This window comes from Mustela lutreola, chromosome 4 (assembly GCF_030435805.1).
Source record: "Mustela lutreola isolate mMusLut2 chromosome 4, mMusLut2.pri, whole genome shotgun sequence".
NCBI classification, from domain to species: Eukaryota; Metazoa; Chordata; class Mammalia; order Carnivora; family Mustelidae; genus Mustela; species Mustela lutreola.
In genome coordinates this window covers 183,289,046-183,307,215 of record NC_081293.1, presented here as the reverse complement: position 1 = coordinate 183,307,215, position 18,170 = coordinate 183,289,046, and the positions used below count along the sequence as shown (strand labels likewise).

Genomic DNA, 18,170 nt, shown 5'->3' with positions numbered 1-18,170 from the left:
GCTTGACAAAACAGCAGGCACTATTACGGGATCCTGCATTTAACTAGTGTGCACCTCTGTTTCCATTTCTGAAGAAACAAAGCTGGGCATATATGAGTACATCCAAAGGGTTCTGAATCTCTCTAAGGAAGTATTTTTGAAAGCAAAACACTAAAATCAAAATTAGCTGTTCTTATCAGGTTTGTAATTAATTTGAATGCACTGAACTGCTTTATTTTGAAAGAAATGTTGGTACAAGTTATTGTTCTTCTGAAATACCTATGATTATAAGTTTTTATTTTAAATCCATTTAGAGTCATTCGGAGCTAAGCTGTACAAGGACAGGTGACTACATAAAATACTTTCGGGCATAAGACCGCCCCCACCCCCACCCTTCCCCTGACAAATCACTAATTGCTTATTGTGATTGAACGAGGTTTGTTATTTACTAACCACAGGGTGGCAGACAGGAAAACTACAAAGCAAATTACACCAAAAATAACCCCTACCCACATAATCCTATAGACCTTCTATTAACTACCCATCCATCTGGTAAGGATCTACCTCTTCGCGTTTGACTCCAATAGCCATCAAAGGTTTGGGTTTTGTAGGGTTTTTTTTAAAGGATTAGACGTACTAATAACTTGGGGTGCCTGGGTGGCTCAGTGGGTTAAGGTCTCTGCTGATCATGATCCCAGGGTCCTGGGATCAAGCCCGGGGATGGGCTCTCTGCTCAGCAGGGAGCCTGTTTCCCGTCCTCTCTCTCTGCCTGTCTCTCTGACAATTTGTGATCTGTCTGTCAAATAAATAATTTTTAAAAAAAGTACTAACAGCTTATTAAACATTTGCTTTTTAATTAGAACTCATTTCTGTTCCTTCACTTAATAATATGTTCAAAATTCACAGGGGCAGCTCCCTTGGCTGATTTTATCATCAAAACTAAAACTTGACAGAGGAGAGTTGAACTTTAAGTTGTAAATCTAGTAATGAATGGATTCACCTCTATAACCCCAACAGCTGGCACGGTACCTGGCAAAGAGCAAATGTTCATAAAAGTTTGTTAAATCAAACTGAGCTGAGAAAGAGCTGTCAAAGATAATATGCCCTTAGTAAGAAAATTTAACTGAATAATGAAACAGGAATGGCTGGCAAAGTAATCCTCTATAGTTCTAAGTTCTGCATACAGAAAGAAAAATGAATGATTCAGAGGGTATAAAAGTCAAAAACAGTCATGGTCTCAAATGACAGATAAGAGTGAAGACATGTAATACAAAATAAAGTGAAACTAAAATCCAGGCAAAGAGGAAAAAAGAAGAGAAAAACTGAAAGATAAAAAAAAACAGACATAAAAAGAAAAAACTTCAGAAGACAAAATAGGGAATAAATAACACAACAGGGTCAAGCACGCTCTTCACACCACCCCCCAGAGAAATATGGACATCAAAATCCATGAGGCTGAACTTTTCTCCCCCATGAGCCAAAGAGCATCCAAGGAAACAAGGTCAAATCAAGTTCTAACCTGGGATGCACGAAGTAAAAGGATGAATTTAAAATAAACTTTTTATTGACTTTATCAACTTATAAAGATATTACAGGTTTTTTTAAAAAATATTAAGAAAATAAAAATAATCTACTAATATAATTACAGTCTAGTGTCTTTCAAAACATTTAATAGAAAAGTGTCTGTCCATCTATCCCTGCCTCACTACACATACACACACTCATACATATAAAAATGTACACGCTTTCTTTTCCAACCTATTTGGATCATCCCATATAGAATTTGAAATCTAAATTTCATTTCAGCAGTAAGCATTTTGCCATTTCAACAAAAATGATCTTCGGGGTGGCTCAGTTGGTTAAGCGTCTGACTCTTGGTTTTGGATCCGGTTGTGCTCTCAGGGTTGTGAGAATGAGCCCTGCTTCTGGCTCTACACTTAGCATGGTGTCTGCCTAGAGCTTCTCTTGCCCTCTCCCTCTGCCCTTTCCATCGCCCCCCCCCACCTATCTAAAATAAATACATCTTTAAAAAAATAAAAACAGGAGTGCCTGGGTGGCTCAGTGGGTTAAAGCCTCTGCCTTCGGCTCAGGTCATGATCTCAGGGTCCTGGGATAGAGCCCTGCATTGGGCTCTCTGCTCAGCGGGGAGCCTGCTTCCTCCTCTCTCTGCCTACCTTTCTTGTGATCTCTGTCTGTCAAATAAATAAATAAACAAAATCTTTTAAATAAATAAATAAAAATAAAAACAATCTCCAAAAGCATCACCAATAATTGCATTACTCTTAGAGTAAAAACACATGCTTACGATGAATACATTCATAGTCCTAAGGTGTGAAGGAGTTCTTCTTTTCTATTTCCCACCCACCATTTCCATTTCTCATAGGTGATTCTTTTCATCAGTGTCAGCACTCCTTCCAGGAATTTTCTATACATACGGAAACATCTACGTCTACAAATAAAGGATACATAGTTAAGTATGGGTCCTCTCTATTCTTACACAAATAGAATCATCCTGTATATACTGTCTCTCAGTTGGCTTTTTTTGGACCCAAGAATATATCCTGAAATCTTTCTCTTCATTTAAGAATTACATTGCATTGAGGGGACGCCTGGGTGGCTCAGTTGGTTGGACGACTGCCTTCGGCTCGGGTCATGATCCTGGAGTCCTGGGGTCGAATCCCATATCAGGCTCCCGGCTCCATGGGGGGTCTGCTTCTCCCTCTGTCTTTCTCCTCGCTCATGTTCTCTCTCACTGTCTCTCTCTTAAATAAATAAATAAAATCTTAAAAAAAAAATGTGTGTATATATATATATACATATATATATATATATAAATAAATAAATAAAAATTAAAAAATAAAAAATAAAAGAATTACATTGCATTGATATGCCATAATTCATTTAACGATAAACATCTAAGTCCTGTATTTTTGTTTATCAATATCCTTTATCCTTTATCAAATACCCTTATCAAAAACATTTCAATGAATACCCTGTTACATATATTTTTTTATGATACAGTACTATATTTCTAGGATATGGGCCTCCTCCACACACATACGGTTCATTTTTTTCTAGTGGTAGTAAGTTTTGATTTTAAAATTGACTTAGATTTTTTTGTATACAATAACTCATAAACATCTAAATTGACCTTCCTTAGTTAAATGTCTCAATACCAATTTCTTTTTTTTTTTTTTTTTTTTTTTTTTTTTTTTAAAGATTTTATTTATTCATTTGAGAGAGAGAGACAGTGAGAGAGAGCATGAGCGAGGAGAGGTCAGAGGGAGAAGCAGACTCCCCATGGAGCTGGGAGCCTGATGCGGGATTTGATCCTGCGATTTCGGGATCATGACCTGAGCCGAAGGCAGTCGTCCAACCAACTGAGCCACCCAGGCATCCCTCAATACCAATTTCTAAATAGCCTTCAATCCCTCTACTTACTTGGATTATTGTTTATATTAAAGTCCCCCCCCCCCAAAATATATTAAAGTCTGATACATCCTGCATCTGTTTCTAAATTCTGTTTGGCTATACCAATCTGATTTTCTATTTGCATACCTGTATGTACTGCTTTGATTAGTTTTAAAATATATTTTAATATTAGATAAGAAAGGCTTTATTATCTCCCTTCAATTTTATTCCTTTTTTTTTTTTTTCAAAAGGTTTTATTTAATTGGCGATTCACAGACCTGTACCCTTGGGGCTAATAATACATTATATGTTTATAAATAAATAAATAATAAATAAAGGGTTTTATTTATTTGACAGAGACACAGTGAGAGAGGGAACACAAGCAGGGGGAGTGGGAGAGGGAGATGCAGACTTCCCACAGAGCAGGGAGCCCAATGCGGGTGGGGCTCAATCCCAGGACCCCAGGATCATGACCTGAGCCAAAGGCAGACACTTAACAACTGAGCCACCCAGGCACCTTCCCTTCAATTTTTTAAAAATAATTCTTATTCATTTATTCTTCTATGTGAACTACAGGTCTAACAATTTCAAAAAACCCAACTGGGCTTTAACTGGGACTGATCTCTTTAAGTAAATGGAAGGTCTCCTCATTTATTTAGGTCTTGTTTCATATCCTCCAAATACCATTTTTATTACTTTTTCTATGTAGCCACACAACTCTTTCTTATTATATCTACTAATAGTCTGTTTCTACTTCAAAAATATCCATTCTTGGGGTGCCTGGGTGGTTCAGTCAGTTAAGTATCTGCCTTCGGCTCAGGTCACGATCTCAGGACCTGGAATCGAGCCCCAAGTTGGGCTCCCCGCTCAGCAGGGAGTCTGCTTCTCCCTCTCCCCCTTCCCTAACTCATGCTGTGTCTCTCTCTCAAACAAACAAATAAAATCTTAAAAAAAAGAAAAGTCTACTCTTTATACAGATGTGCCTTCATGTGATTTTTTTTGCTTTCTCCCATAGTAGAAATGCGTTGGATGTTTATGTGTTTCTTTTTGGATACCAACAATTGGAACGTCTTTGCAAAGACCCTCCATTTTCTGGGTCGAAGCCAAAAAGAGGGCCCAATATCCTGCTGTAGAAGTTGAAGGAGGCCAGACATGTCTCAGGCTCAACAAACTGCGTGCTTTCACCAAGGACTCTGAATCTTGAGGGGTAAGGACAGATGCAGGGACATTTAGAGATCACTGAAAAATCCAGCAACCACAGGCATGGTGACAGTAGGGAAACAACCCCACCAGACCCTTCCCTGGGGCTTGTCGATGGTGTTCCGGATGTAGTCGGCTACTTCACCTCTCCTGGGTTTTAGAGGCTGACTTCAAAGCCTTCTTTCCTTTAGACTCTGTGAGCTACCTTACCATTTTCCACTTAGTTCCTTTCCTTGTTTGACTTATCAGGATTGATTTCTGCTACTTGCAAGCTAGAACACTGGCTAATAGATCATCCTTTGTCTGGAGAATATTTTATTTGCTTCTCCTCTCATGACTTTCGACACAGAAATCCTTAAACACACATATCTAGGTTAATAAATATGAAGTTAAACATTTCCTCCCATTATTCAAATCCAGAACAAAGTCTAACTCATCTTATACAAGAATTCAGCATTCCTTTTTCTCTCCTGCCAGTCGAAATTTCCCAGTTTGGAACTTAATGTGGAGAGAGAATCCTGTGTATTGTGGAGTACTCTTTGACCACATAGACCTTTGTCAAAAATAGCTTCAGCTTACATTTTTGATCTCATAAAAATATATGTCAGTTATGTAAATGCAAATTTACATATTTAATGATGTGTAGTTCTTATAGTAGTTTCAACCTACCTACAACTTTATTGTTCTCAAGTTGCTGATTTTGGTTTGTACCATCTTTGAGTATTTTTCTTAGGAAAATAAAAACACTACTTCTTTTTGTTGTTAATTTATATCTCAGAATGTCTTTCTGCTGCCCATGCTTATTAGTGTCCATTTGGCTGGGTATAGAAATATTTGGTCCCAACTTGGCCCCATTCAACACTTTGTAGACTCTGTTCTGCTGTCTTCTGAAGGCTTTTCTTGTTCAGCAAATCCTGGTGATCCTGATTTTTGCTCCTGTTTATCAGGCCTAGGTTTAACTGTTTAAAACAGAGGGCTTAAAATAGCAATGGTCTGAGTACAATAAAAATTTTTCCCTCCTCTCATATAAAAGATGTAATCCATTTAGGAATACATAGGAGGATCAATGCTATTAAGCTGTTTAGGATGGGCCTTCTGTCCTCAAGGTCACCGACTATTCAAGATAGCTTGATGGCACCAATCCATGTCCTTGATAGGAAGTAAAGGAAGGCATGTGAAGGGTAAAAGAGTGAGTATACCAGTTTCGCTGGCACCTTTAAAGAATTTTCCGATGAGCCCTGATTCAAAAGCTTGCAAGCGAAAGTCTCACCCTTAGCTATGTAGCATGATGGGAAATATAGTCTATTAGCTGCTAGGAACAAAATGAGGGTTGTCATTAAAAATGAAGAACGAGTGAATGGATATATCAGGCAGGCAAATAACTATCTCTGTCAGAGAAGATAACAATTTTTCTTCCTATTCTGTACAGAAATTTTTTAAAATTCATAAAGATTTCCTGATCCCATCAAAGACTAAGTTTTTTTCATTAATTTTTACCTTAAATCCTTTTGATTTGCAGATCAAGGCCTTTTGGGTTTTTTTTAAGTAGGTTTCTTTATATACACTGTAATTATTCCTCTATTTCTCTCTGTATTCATTTGCTAGGACTGCCATAATAAGGTATCCCAGACTGAGTGGCTTAAATATCAGAAATTTACTTTCTCACAGTTCTGGAGGCCAGAAGTCAAGATCAAGGTGATGAGAAGTTTAGTTCCTTCTGAGGACTTGGTCCTTACAGTTGTAGATGGTATCTTAACACTATGTCTTCATGGGATCTTCCCTCTGGACAAGTCTGTATCCTCTTAGAGAGACACTAGTTATAGTGGGAGTAGGGCCCACCCTAATGACCTCATTTTAACTTCCTTACCTCTAAAGATCCTATCCCCAGGCTTAGTCACAGCCTGAGGTCCTGGCAGTTAGGACTTTCATACCCCAATTTTAGGGGAACGCAATTCAGCCCCAAACACTATCATGTTAGCATTGTTCTACAGAATAACTAAAATCACTATCCTCTACTATCTATACATCTACGATCTTTCTATCATCTTGTCTTGATTCCTCTTTATGATAAGGAAATTGCTCCCTCCTTGTCACTGAGCCAATTCTTCTCTCCAGTGCTTTAAACAACGACTGACTTTCCCTACTTTATTTCATCTGTTCTTAGATTTTGCTCATGTTCTAGTCAGTTCTTTTTGTATCTCTACCAATTTCATTCTTCTTGCCCCCTCCCCATCCACCTCTCACAGAAGTTATATGCTTGTTGCAAACAACCACAAAATCTCAGTTATGTTCGACAGGCACGTACTTTGCTGGCTGGCTGATCCAGGCTAGGTAGCTCAACCATCTTAGCTCAGTACCACGTGGCTCTCCTCCGCTCTACCTAACGCCATCCTGACAAGAGTCTTTAACAAGAGGGCGTGCTCCCTGCCACGGGCACATTTTGAGCCCCTCCTTGTGTCCCATGCTAACAGTATGCAAACGTATGACCCCATCCCAAAAAAAACCCCAAAACAAATCAAAGATCATATACTTCTCCTACTACAGTGGAAGAAGTAATAATTTTGAATAATCTAATCTATTACATCATCCTGCATCTTTTAGAGAACTCAAGCTTAAAAGCATCTTAAATTTTCATATTTTGGTTTAGAAAATTATTCTTTCAAATAAATGCTCTGCTCTGAGACTTCAAGGTAATGTTTATTTTCCATTATGTTACACAGTATTTTCACAGGACCCAGAGTGGTTTGGTTTTCGTTTTTTTGTTTTTTTTAAATCCTTACATGGGAAGCAATCAATTCAGACTGCTATTTGCCACCACACTCTACAGAAGGAATTTCCTCAGCGTTGGCCCCCACCGAACACTGCTCTCCACCAAGGAACTAAAATTCTATCCCAATCAGTGCTGAAGTCATGTCTCAGATACATAACCCTCAGCTCAATTTGTGTGCCCGGCAGAAGACTTTCTAGTGCCCAAATGCAGGAAAGAGATAGAAACTTCACTTTCCGTCAGAGCCTTGGACTAAACTGAACAGGACAGGACTTCAGAGACTTCATCCCTGGCATGCACTGCTTCCAGCACTCCTCTTGTCCGCAGCTGGAGGAAAAAGCACGAGCACCTGTATTCTGGCAGGGACTGCTGCAAGTGCCCTCCTAAGAGATCTTCTGACTATTTTAAAAGAATGTTAGAAAGACTAGGACATGCACAGCTGTCTGATATGTGTTAGTAACATCAGTATTCTACTGTCTTAACTGTCTTAAGATCTAGTCTTACTCCCCACCAGGTCTAGAATAACCTAATGAATTTCTTGAGTCCACACCCAGGCCCTTAAGTATAAGCCTATGCTACCATCAGCCCAGGGATAGAAGGAAAGTGTTCACTCTGAAGCTTTCTTGAACTATTCTAGAAAGAAGATTATCTTAAGCGGAACACAACCCTAAGTAACGGGAATCTTTTAAGTCCAGTTCAGACACTGCTACTCCTTCATTATGCTGAACATACCATACAATTTAAGCATCTTTTCTCTTTCTTCAGAGGTATGCCAGAGTATCCCTGATCCAGTAAAAAGGCCCAGAGTAGATGTTTCTTATCTTTACATAAAACAACCATAATAAATGTACAACAAAGGAATGAAGAAACTTTGGATGTCAGCCTTTCAGAATATGGAATACTTGCTATTATAAAACCATCTTATAGCTTCAGGGACAGTATGTTAAAAGGTTTAAAAAAAAAAGGCAAAAGCAAGAAGTAAATCAATGACCACAGTATTCTGGGAAACAAATAACATTCCTTCTAATTCTGCGCTGCCATGAGACACCGTAGCCGGGAGCCTCTGGAACCAACCTCACTCTCCCTTTCTCCTTGTTCCGCTGCACAACCCGGCTGGTGGATCTGATGTACAAGTGCCGATGCAGCTCATCTATGAGAACCAGGTGGAGGTTCATCTTCTTGCTGTGAAGCTCCAACCTAAGGTCACTCAGTCCTTCCACCTGCAGCAAGGGGCCCTCCAAGGACTCGACTGCTGACACCTGCACAGGAGAGGGGGAAAAAAAAAACAATTAAGTAGGACAACGACCTAACTGAGCCGTATTAGAAATAGGAAACTACTACTGTAGGAGACCTTCTTTTATGAGACTCTGAGACTTTTAAGAGGAGACTTGATTTTAGAAAAATATAAATGACCGTATTTTTAAAAGGTCTGGTCAAAAAAAGAGTTCCTGAGAACCTTAGTAACATATATCAGACTTCGAAGAGTGTAATGTGGCTAGGCCTCCTACTTTTGCCTTGGGACGCTCTAAGGTCTAAAGAGAAATAATGCTGGCGAAAACAATCCTGTAAAACAAGAAGGCATCTGAAGTGCCGCAAAGCCGGACATATTACCTGTTCCCACACATACTGCCTGTGAACAGACACAAGCGAAGTGACCCTCCCGATTAAACCATATCATCCATATTCTCACAAGAGGTCCACATACTAATGATTTCAATCAGCTTTTCATCAAATGTAGCTTTTTTTTTTTAAGATTTACTTATTTTATTTATTTGGCAGAGAGAGAGAGACAGGGAGAGAGGCAACACAGCAGGAGCGTGAGAGAGGCAGAGGAAGGCTTGCCACTGAACAGGGAGCCTGATGTGGGGCTCGATCCCAGGACCCTAGGATCATGACCTGAGCTGCAGCAGACACTTAACGACTGAGCCACCCCAAATTTAGCTTTTTAAGACTAAGACTAAGTAAGAGCACACTGCATAAATTTTTAAATAACTCCCATGGTGCTCATGAGTCAGAGCTTCACTGACCTAAGTCCCCACGCCTGTCTACACACAGTCAGATACAAATCTCTCTAGCTCTTTCTAACGTACACACACACGGAGGGAAACGCATGGGTTACATGAATGCTACGAGGAGAAAATAGCAGTCCTCACCTCTCCTTGGCCTGATCCAGTTCGATAGAAGAAACAGGATATGAATGCTTAATAGGAGATTTTAAACTATGGAGACAAAAACACTCCTGGTGTAAAGTACAATTTGGGAGATTCCAAGACAAAAAGGACTGGATGAATAAAAATGGCGTGAGGATGCCTACAATGAATGAAGATGAGGAATTCAGGGAGCCTGCAACAACTCACTCTGAAAGGAAAGCAATGACTAAAAAGGAAAAACAAAGCAAGTATTATATGATCCCATTTATCCATGTATATAAAGATTATATTTGTATAATCTCTCTTTCTGTAGAGATTTTTTTTTTTAAGATTTATTTATTTATTTATTTATTTGACAGAGATCACAAGCAGGCAGAGAGGCAGGCAGAGAGAGAGGAGGAAGCAGGCTCCCTGTGGAGCACAGAGCCCGATTTGGGGGCTTGATCCCAGGACCCTGGGATCACGACCTGAGCCGAAGGCAGAGTCTTAATCCGCTGAGCCACCCAGGCGCCCTAGATATTTTTTTTTTTAACCTGGGGCCTGAACTCACACCTGAGATCAACACCTGAGCTGAGATCAAGAGTTGGATGCTTAACTCACTGAGCTACCCAGGCACCCCCAGATATATATAGTTTTTTAAAGAAAATAAAATGTGAAGAGTGTACTCTAGGTACTATTCCTTAGGAGAAAAATAAAAGCAAGAGAGAAATACAAAGAATGTATAACAATAGCCATAGTAGTAGTAGTGATAATAGGAAAGAGAGGACTACAAGCTGAACTCAGAGGGAAAAGAGCCCTACCAAGCTCCCCAAAGGGACTCCTGTGCTATGGCAATCCCTACCCAGGTTATACTTGTAAATATGCCTAAAAGGTACAGATAAAGGTCATAATGAATGATACTTCAGGATAAAAACAGTAAGTGTAATTAGGGATATAAATATGCATTCGCCTACGTGTCAGCATGTATAGAAAAGCAATAGACAATAAGAGCCACGAACCATACCAACCGTCCAGAGTGCTGACCACTGACCCGCACCAGTACCCACGGTCATATGGGAGCAGGTGGACAGCGAATACAGAAAGCCTGGAGCGGCCAGAAACAAACTGGCCTGAGACGGGGAGGAAAATGCAAAGGCTTCCCCGCAAACACGTCGCTTGCTTTGTGATGTGCTATAGTCAGACGCCGGTAGCAAATAAGCTTCCTTGAGTTAACTGAGAAAGAACGGAGGCATGAAGAAGTGACAAGCCCCGGACCAGCTCTGTCCCCTGCAGCCTGCCAGTCCATTTTCATGCTGGCTGGCAACTGCCTCTGGGACGAGAGCCCCTGGGCCGCATGCGAGCTGCCAACGATTCCAAATGGAAAAGCAGCCTCACAAAATGACCTCGGCGTCCCCAAGGAAGAAAAACAACAACAAACTCATTTACACGTATGCTCTAAAATGGATTTTAACTCGGGTCTCTAACAGAGAAAAGAGGATGCATTAACCTTTGGTGACATCGAGATCCAGAAAATGAAAAATAATTTGGTAAGCCACTGGCCCATCATGTAGCCTTATCCCTTAAGGTAATTAAATCCAGCTGAGATATTTAAGCTTAAAAATCACCCACTGCACATCCACATTCAATTTGTTTGTAGGAATTTGTATGTGGATTTTTAACCCAAATAGTTCATGTTCCAAATACAAAATTATAAGATAATGTCAACTTTCAAAAGGAACTTTATTTATATATATATAAATATATATATATATATAAAAAATATATATACACCTAGATAGGTATATAGGTATATATACCTATCTAGGTGTATATATACCTATATACCTATATACCTATCTAGGTGTATATACCTATATACCTATATACCTATCTAGGTGTATATACCTATATAGGTGTGTGTATATATATATAAAATATATATTAATATATATATTTACCTATATATATTACTTATATATATATAATCTATATAACCTATATATCTAATAAGATATATATATATACCCATATAGGTATATACCTATCTTATATATAAGATATATATATCTTAATAGATATATAACCTATATATCTATAATAGATATAGATATAATAACCTATATATAGGTTATATATCTATTATATCTATATATAGATATAGATATATCTATATCTATTATATATCTATAATAACCTATATAGGTTATATATCTATAATATAGGTATATATATATACATATATATATATATATCTTTATAGATATATAGGTTAAGCACTAACCACAGTGCCTGGCATGTACTGAGTGCTCACTGAAATTAGATTTTTAACAGAATCTATTTATTCTGTGGATAAAGCAACCTCACAAGGTGGGGAACCTGGGTGGCTCAGTGAGTTAAGCCTCTGCCTTCGGCTCAGGTCATGATCCCGGGGTCCTGGGATTGAGTCACGCATTGGGCTCTCTGCTCAGCAGGGAGCCTGGTTCCCCCTCTCTCTCTGTCTGCCTCTCTGCCTGCTTATGATCTCTGTCTGCCAAATGAATGGATAAAATCTTAAAAAAAAAAAAAAAAAGAAAGAAAGAAAAGAAAAGAAACCTCACAAGGTGTTACTAACATTGCTTAATGCAACATTTTAAGTATTGTTTGTTCATAGAACCCTTATAACCACTTAGATGACAAACTTTCTGAGTGTGTTTTCTGCACCCAAAATACAAGTACAATTAATATATATAATCAAGAGTACCGTAAGAATTTCAAAGACTTGAAAACCTTACCACACGGAACACCGAGTAGTCTTATTTTTATATGAAAATACAGTGCTCTAGTTTTCGGGCCCTCATTTATTAAAAGCTATAATTATGAGACCTAGGCAAGGCCACTGTCCTCCCCTACTCTAATCTCACTAAGTGGTACTAAAAGTGATTTTAAGAAAACAGTTGTCAGAAGTCGACATACGAATGGCTAAGAGACACACGAAAAGATGCTCAATGTGACTCAGCATCTGGGAAATACAAATCAAAATCATGACGAGATACCACCTCACACCAGTCAGAATGGCTAAAATTAACAACTCAGGAAACAACAGATGCTGGCGAGGATGTGGAGAAAGAGGAACCCTCTTACACTGTTGGTGGGAATGCAAGCTGGTGCAGCCACTCTGGAAAACAGTATGGGGGTTCCCCAAAAAGTTAAAAATAGGACTACCCTAAGACTCAGCAATTGTACTACTAGGTATTTATCTGAAGGATACAAAAATGGTGATTCAGAGGGGCACCTGCCCCCAAATGTTTATAGCAGAAATGACTACAATTGCCAAAACAAGGAGAGAGCCCAGATGTCCTGAGAGATGAATGGATCAAGAGGATGTGGTGTGTATATACCATGGAGTATCCCTCAGCCATCAGAAGAATGAAACCTTGCCATCTGCAATGAAGTGGATGGACCGAGAGGGTATTATGCTAAGCAAAATAAGTCAGTTTAAAAAGACAAATACCATACGATTTCACTCATGTGTGGAATTTATGAAACAAAACAGACGACGATAGGGGAATGGAAGGAAATATAAAATAAGATATAAAAGAGAGGGAGGCAAACCAGAGGAAGAGACTCCTACCTCCAGGGAATAAACTGAGGGTTGCTGTAGGGGAGGTGGGTGGGGGATGGGGTAGCTGGGGGATGGAGGGGGGCACTTGATGGGATGAGCACTGGGTGTTACTTGCTACCAATGAGTCACTGAATTCTACCTCTGAAACTAATAATACCCCATACGTTAGTTAAATTGAACTTAAATTAAAACTTTAAAAAAAAAGTGGTACCAATATGTTACAACATGAGTGGAATTTGAAAACATTCTGCTCAGTGAAATAAGCCAGACACAAAAGTACAAATACTGCGTGATTCCACTTATATGATGTACCTAGAAGAGGCAAATTCATAGAGACAGAAAGTAGAAGAGTGGTTTCAGGAAGCTGGAGGGAAAAGAGGTGTTATTGTTTAATGGGTACAGAGCTGCAATTTGGGAAGATGAGAAAGTTCCAGAGCAGGACGGTAGTGATGCCGCACAGTGTAAATGTTCTTAATGCCACTGCCTGTACACATCAAAATGTTTAAAATGTGGCGCGCCTGGCCGGCTCGGTCAGTGGAGCATGCGACCCTCGATGTCGGGGTTGTGAGTTCCAGCCCCCCACTGGGTGTAGAGATCACTTAAAAAATAAAATCTTTAAAAAAATAAAATAGCTGTCAGTGCAACATATGATATCTAGAACATCAGTTTATAGAAACCGGACACTTACCTGGTTTCAAGTAGCTCATAAAGCTTACACATAAGCAAAACTTAGTGAAGCAGAAACAGTCAACCCAACCAACTACCACTGATGGTCACACTGTTGTGTGTTTGGGGCGGGGCGGGGGAGTAGTGAGGAGGAGGGGACCTGGTTTCCAGGCATTTACTAACATTTAGGCTTTATTAGAAATCATTAAATATCCTTGGGGTGCCTGGCAGGTTCAGTTGGTAGAGCATGCAACTCGATCTCAGGGTTATAAGTTCAAGCCCCACACAGGACATAGAGATTACTTATAAAGTCTTAAAAAAAAAATCATTAAATAGCCACCCACATTTAGATACAAATAACTACTGGTAAAAATACAACTAACGAATTGTTCTGTTTTTTTCTAATGTGGTCATTTTACAAATAATTTCACTGTTTTCCAAAGTTAATGTCTACAGAGCACTTTTTAAATACCACTGATGAAACATTAACAAGAATTCAACAGATGCAGTTGGATTAAAGTGGACAGCAACAAAATGGTCTAAAATGGTCTTACAGGTAAAGTGCTATGAGAAATTACTAAAACTGGGTTTTTAAGTGTGACATACAACATCAAATATGTATTATTACAGAAGACATACCAGATGAAAAATCAAATAGACAACAATAAAGGAGGTTATTGGTAAATACTGTCTACACGGACGCCTGGGTGGTTCAGTTGGTTGAGCAGCTGCCTTTGGCTCAGGTCATGATCCCGGACTTCCAGGATCGAGTCCCGCATCGGGCTCCCAGCTCCTTGGGGAGTCTGCTTCTCCCTCTGACCTTCTCCTCTCTCATGTTCTCTCTCACTCATTCTCTCTCAAATAAATAAATAAAATCTTTAAAAAAAAAAAAAATACTGTCTACACCTCTCCCACAGAGGAATAACATACACTCATGCCCCAAATGATCTCTAGTATGACCTTCTAGAATTCTCAGATAGGCCACACCATCTCTCAAAGGTAGATTAGTATAAAATGAGCCAATTAAATGATTAGGAAGTTTTCTTACACATTTTCAAAAATAAAATTAGGGGGTTGGGGGAGATACTACAAGTAGGGATTGTTTTCATACAATTCCAATTACTACTCAAATGAACAATCAGTATCAGTATTTTACTCAGCACAGCTGGAAACTTCTTAAAGAACAGAACTCCATTCTAGACTTAAAAAACATTTCCTTTAGGATTATGAAAATAAGCTAGCATTTTCAAAATGTTTTAATACATAATATTGAACAGCATATTTTGCTACTAAAAATGTATCCATTGAAGAAAATGAAATCCCTAAAAATATTTCCACAACTAAGTAACCAACTTAACTAAAGTACAATTAAAATGCACATAATCAGGAATGGTCTGGTATTTCAAAAAAAGTTCACCATGAGCTGAGAGCGAAGTTTACAACAAAGGCCATCTTTCTGATTAAGAACTATAGAACCCTTAAATTTTCTTTACCAAATGTCTATTTCTCAATTTCATTTTAAAGTATGAAATTATTATTTCACAGTTAAGTGTTTCATAGTTAAGTATCTGTCTTCTGCTAATCTCATCCAAGTTGATTAGGTAAAAAGGTCTAGTTTTATGCTTTAACATAGATCAATCAAAATATTTTGGAGGAACACCAAAGTTGGCCATTCTCAACAGCTGTTTCATTGAAAAGATACTAGAAAAGAGATACTAGAAAAATTGATCCGGCAATCAAATGACCAAATTACTTATCTATTATTATTATTATTTTAGTTGGGGGAGGGGAGAGACACAATGGTAAGGAACATTAGTAACTAACTAAACCATCTGCTAGCTAAGGAAAATGCTTATTTTGGCAATCACGTTCCCCTAAAGAAAGCAAATGTGTTCCTACTGCTGAGTCCAAAACAAGTGTTTCCTTCAGGACTCCAATAATTACATGGTTCCAAAATGTTTTATCACTTTTCAGTAGGTCTGTAGGTCTCCCTTAAGGAAGTGTTTTTCTAGGGAAACGACATGACCCTATTCTGAAAATGTTGCCTTGTTTCAACTTACAGATGCAGTAACAGTAAAAAGATAAGAAATTAGGCTATTCCAGAGAACCAATACCCTCTCCCTTCCTATACTTAGGTAAGTAAGTAAGACAACACAAGTTAAACTTGTGGAAGAGTCTCAACTAAGAATACCAGGAATCTTTGGCTATGGACAAAAGAAGTGGGCCCTGAACTCAGACACTGACTTTGAGCCCAGGTCACTTGGCAACTGCCACCCGGGCTCCCAAATGGCTAGAAGACAAACTCTGGTGACTTCAGGCCCTATCCCTCACTATCCATCAAGACAGTCCTCCAGCCGGAAGTCTCCGTACTCTGTCAGGCTCAGGGAGTCCTACACGGACACAAGAAGTCTCCCTCCGATTGCAGAATGAGCCGTACCCACACTACACAAGCTCTGAAGATGTTTGCCACCAAGAATCCCAGATCAATCACTTACCAAACATTTCCATTTGGCTATACCACATTGCCCAAAGCAGAAATTTGGCTCTCTATCAGACAGGAATTTTGAAAAAACAAAAAACAAAAAAACAAAACAAAAAAACCCAACAACAACTAAATGCAGCTTGAAACCTGGCCAAAACAAAAACACAATATCTTTCACACATTAGTTTGAAATTTGAACCACAGCAAACTGTTTTTACAAGTAAAAAATGACCCAGTATTGGCTGTTTTATATGGTTTAATCTATTCGTTTTAGGAGATCTAAAAGCTTTGATGCATCTAGGACAGCATAGTGCTGTTTGTAGAACACTGTGGCCTTATAATAATAGAACCTATGTATTTAATCACATCACAGAATCTACAAAAAATTTAATAAGTGTGTGTGTGTGTGTGTGTGTGTATTTTAGCATAAAACCACATAAATCCACAAAATTCTGTTAAACGTAAACTTAAAGCAACCTCCACTCGACCTGTGTTTGTAATGGGACAGCAGCCACCACAGGGGACACATGCAGAGGACGGCTTAGTCTGCTCTTCATACTAAAAGGTTGGGGAAAGGGGAAGAGAAGAAAGGCGGGAGACAGAGCATCAGCGTACAAAGCAAAATGAGGGACTCCATTCAAGGCCCAGGGCTGTAGTGGAGGTTTAGGGGAGTCTTAGGGGATCTGTAGGAAAAACAGAAGCCCGGATCCCAGCTTTCCTGGAGAAGATCTGGCTTCCTATGGCTCTGTTTTGCTACTGACTTGCAGGCCTCTGGGCGGTTAACAGCTTGGAACTTAACAAAAGACTTTCCAAGAAAGTGGCATCACAGGGCAAGGCCAAGGGCCTGCAGCAAGAACACTTTTTTCCACCCTATCAGGTCAGCCGGCAGCCAATCCACAGTGATCAAATCCGGCAGTCAAAAGTGCCCATTCTTAAAGTCAGTTGGCTAACAGAGTATCGATCAGCCCCATTCAGGTGCCCCTGCTCCCTCTGGAAACCCAATACCTATAATGCAGACTCAGCATGCTATCACCATTAAAAACAGGATGCGGTCGTCTCCTTCCATTCTCCTTTCATTACTGCCACGGCTATTACATGTTTTTATTTAATAAACCTTCATCAGTTCAAATGAAGGGCTGTTATTAGTTGTGCTAACAACCAAATGATAATGCTCCAGAGAGGCATCCCAGCTTGTTGGTGCATTAGCAAAGAGAGGAGAAGGGCTGAGGTCAAGCATGTGTCAATGTAAATGAGGCGGTATTAGGTAGTAAAGGCTTAATGCAATAGACTGCCACGGAGTTAATGGAATTTACAGGATAAAGCAAATGAGATGAAGTTATTGATAAGTGAATGAACGGAGGGGGCCTGCAAGATAAAGCGCTGTCAAAGAAAAGCACTTTTTCTTGTGGATTTCTTCTTTAAAGTGTCTTCAAATCTATCTCAGAAAACAAAACTCAGGAGAGATCAAATGGGACTGCAGGTTTCACCACGGAGCTCAACCCACCGCTGCTGCAAGACACAGGCTTGTTCTCAAAGCATATCATTTGACTAAGCTATTTAAGTCTTCTTCTTCTTTTTTTTTTTTTTTAAGATTTTATTTATTCACTTGACAGACAGAAATCACAAGTAGGCAGAGAGGCAGGCAGAGAGAGAGAGAGAGAGGAGGAAGCAGGCTCCCCGCCCAGCAGAGAGCCCGATGTGGGGCTTGATCCTGGGACCCTGGGATCATGACCTGAGCCGAAGGCAGAGGCTTTAACCCACTGAGCCACCCAGGCGCCCCTATTTAAGTCTTCTTTGGGCCTTCCCCCCTCTTTTTGGTTTTGGGTTGTTTTTTTTTTCCTGAACATCAGGGTGTTCCACCACAAATAATTCCCATAACTTCAGCGAAAATCTTTGCTTTTTCTTTTTCCTCTTGTAACGTAGGGGTGGCAGCTC

At 39.4% G+C, this 18,170-nt stretch overlaps 1 protein-coding gene across 3 annotated transcripts in view; it reads right to left on the bottom strand.

Annotated features, from left to right (window-relative positions):
- The window catches only part of EXOC4 (exocyst complex component 4), a 730,059-nt gene that overhangs the window by 663,648 nt on the left and 48,241 nt on the right, over positions 1-18,170 (bottom strand). For all 3 annotated transcript variants that reach the window (XM_059171891.1, XM_059171893.1, XM_059171892.1), the window contains exon 4: positions 8,432-8,616. In XM_059171891.1, the coding sequence (XP_059027874.1) occupies positions 8,432-8,616 (185 nt within the window). The remainder of the gene's footprint in view (positions 1-8,431; positions 8,617-18,170) is intronic.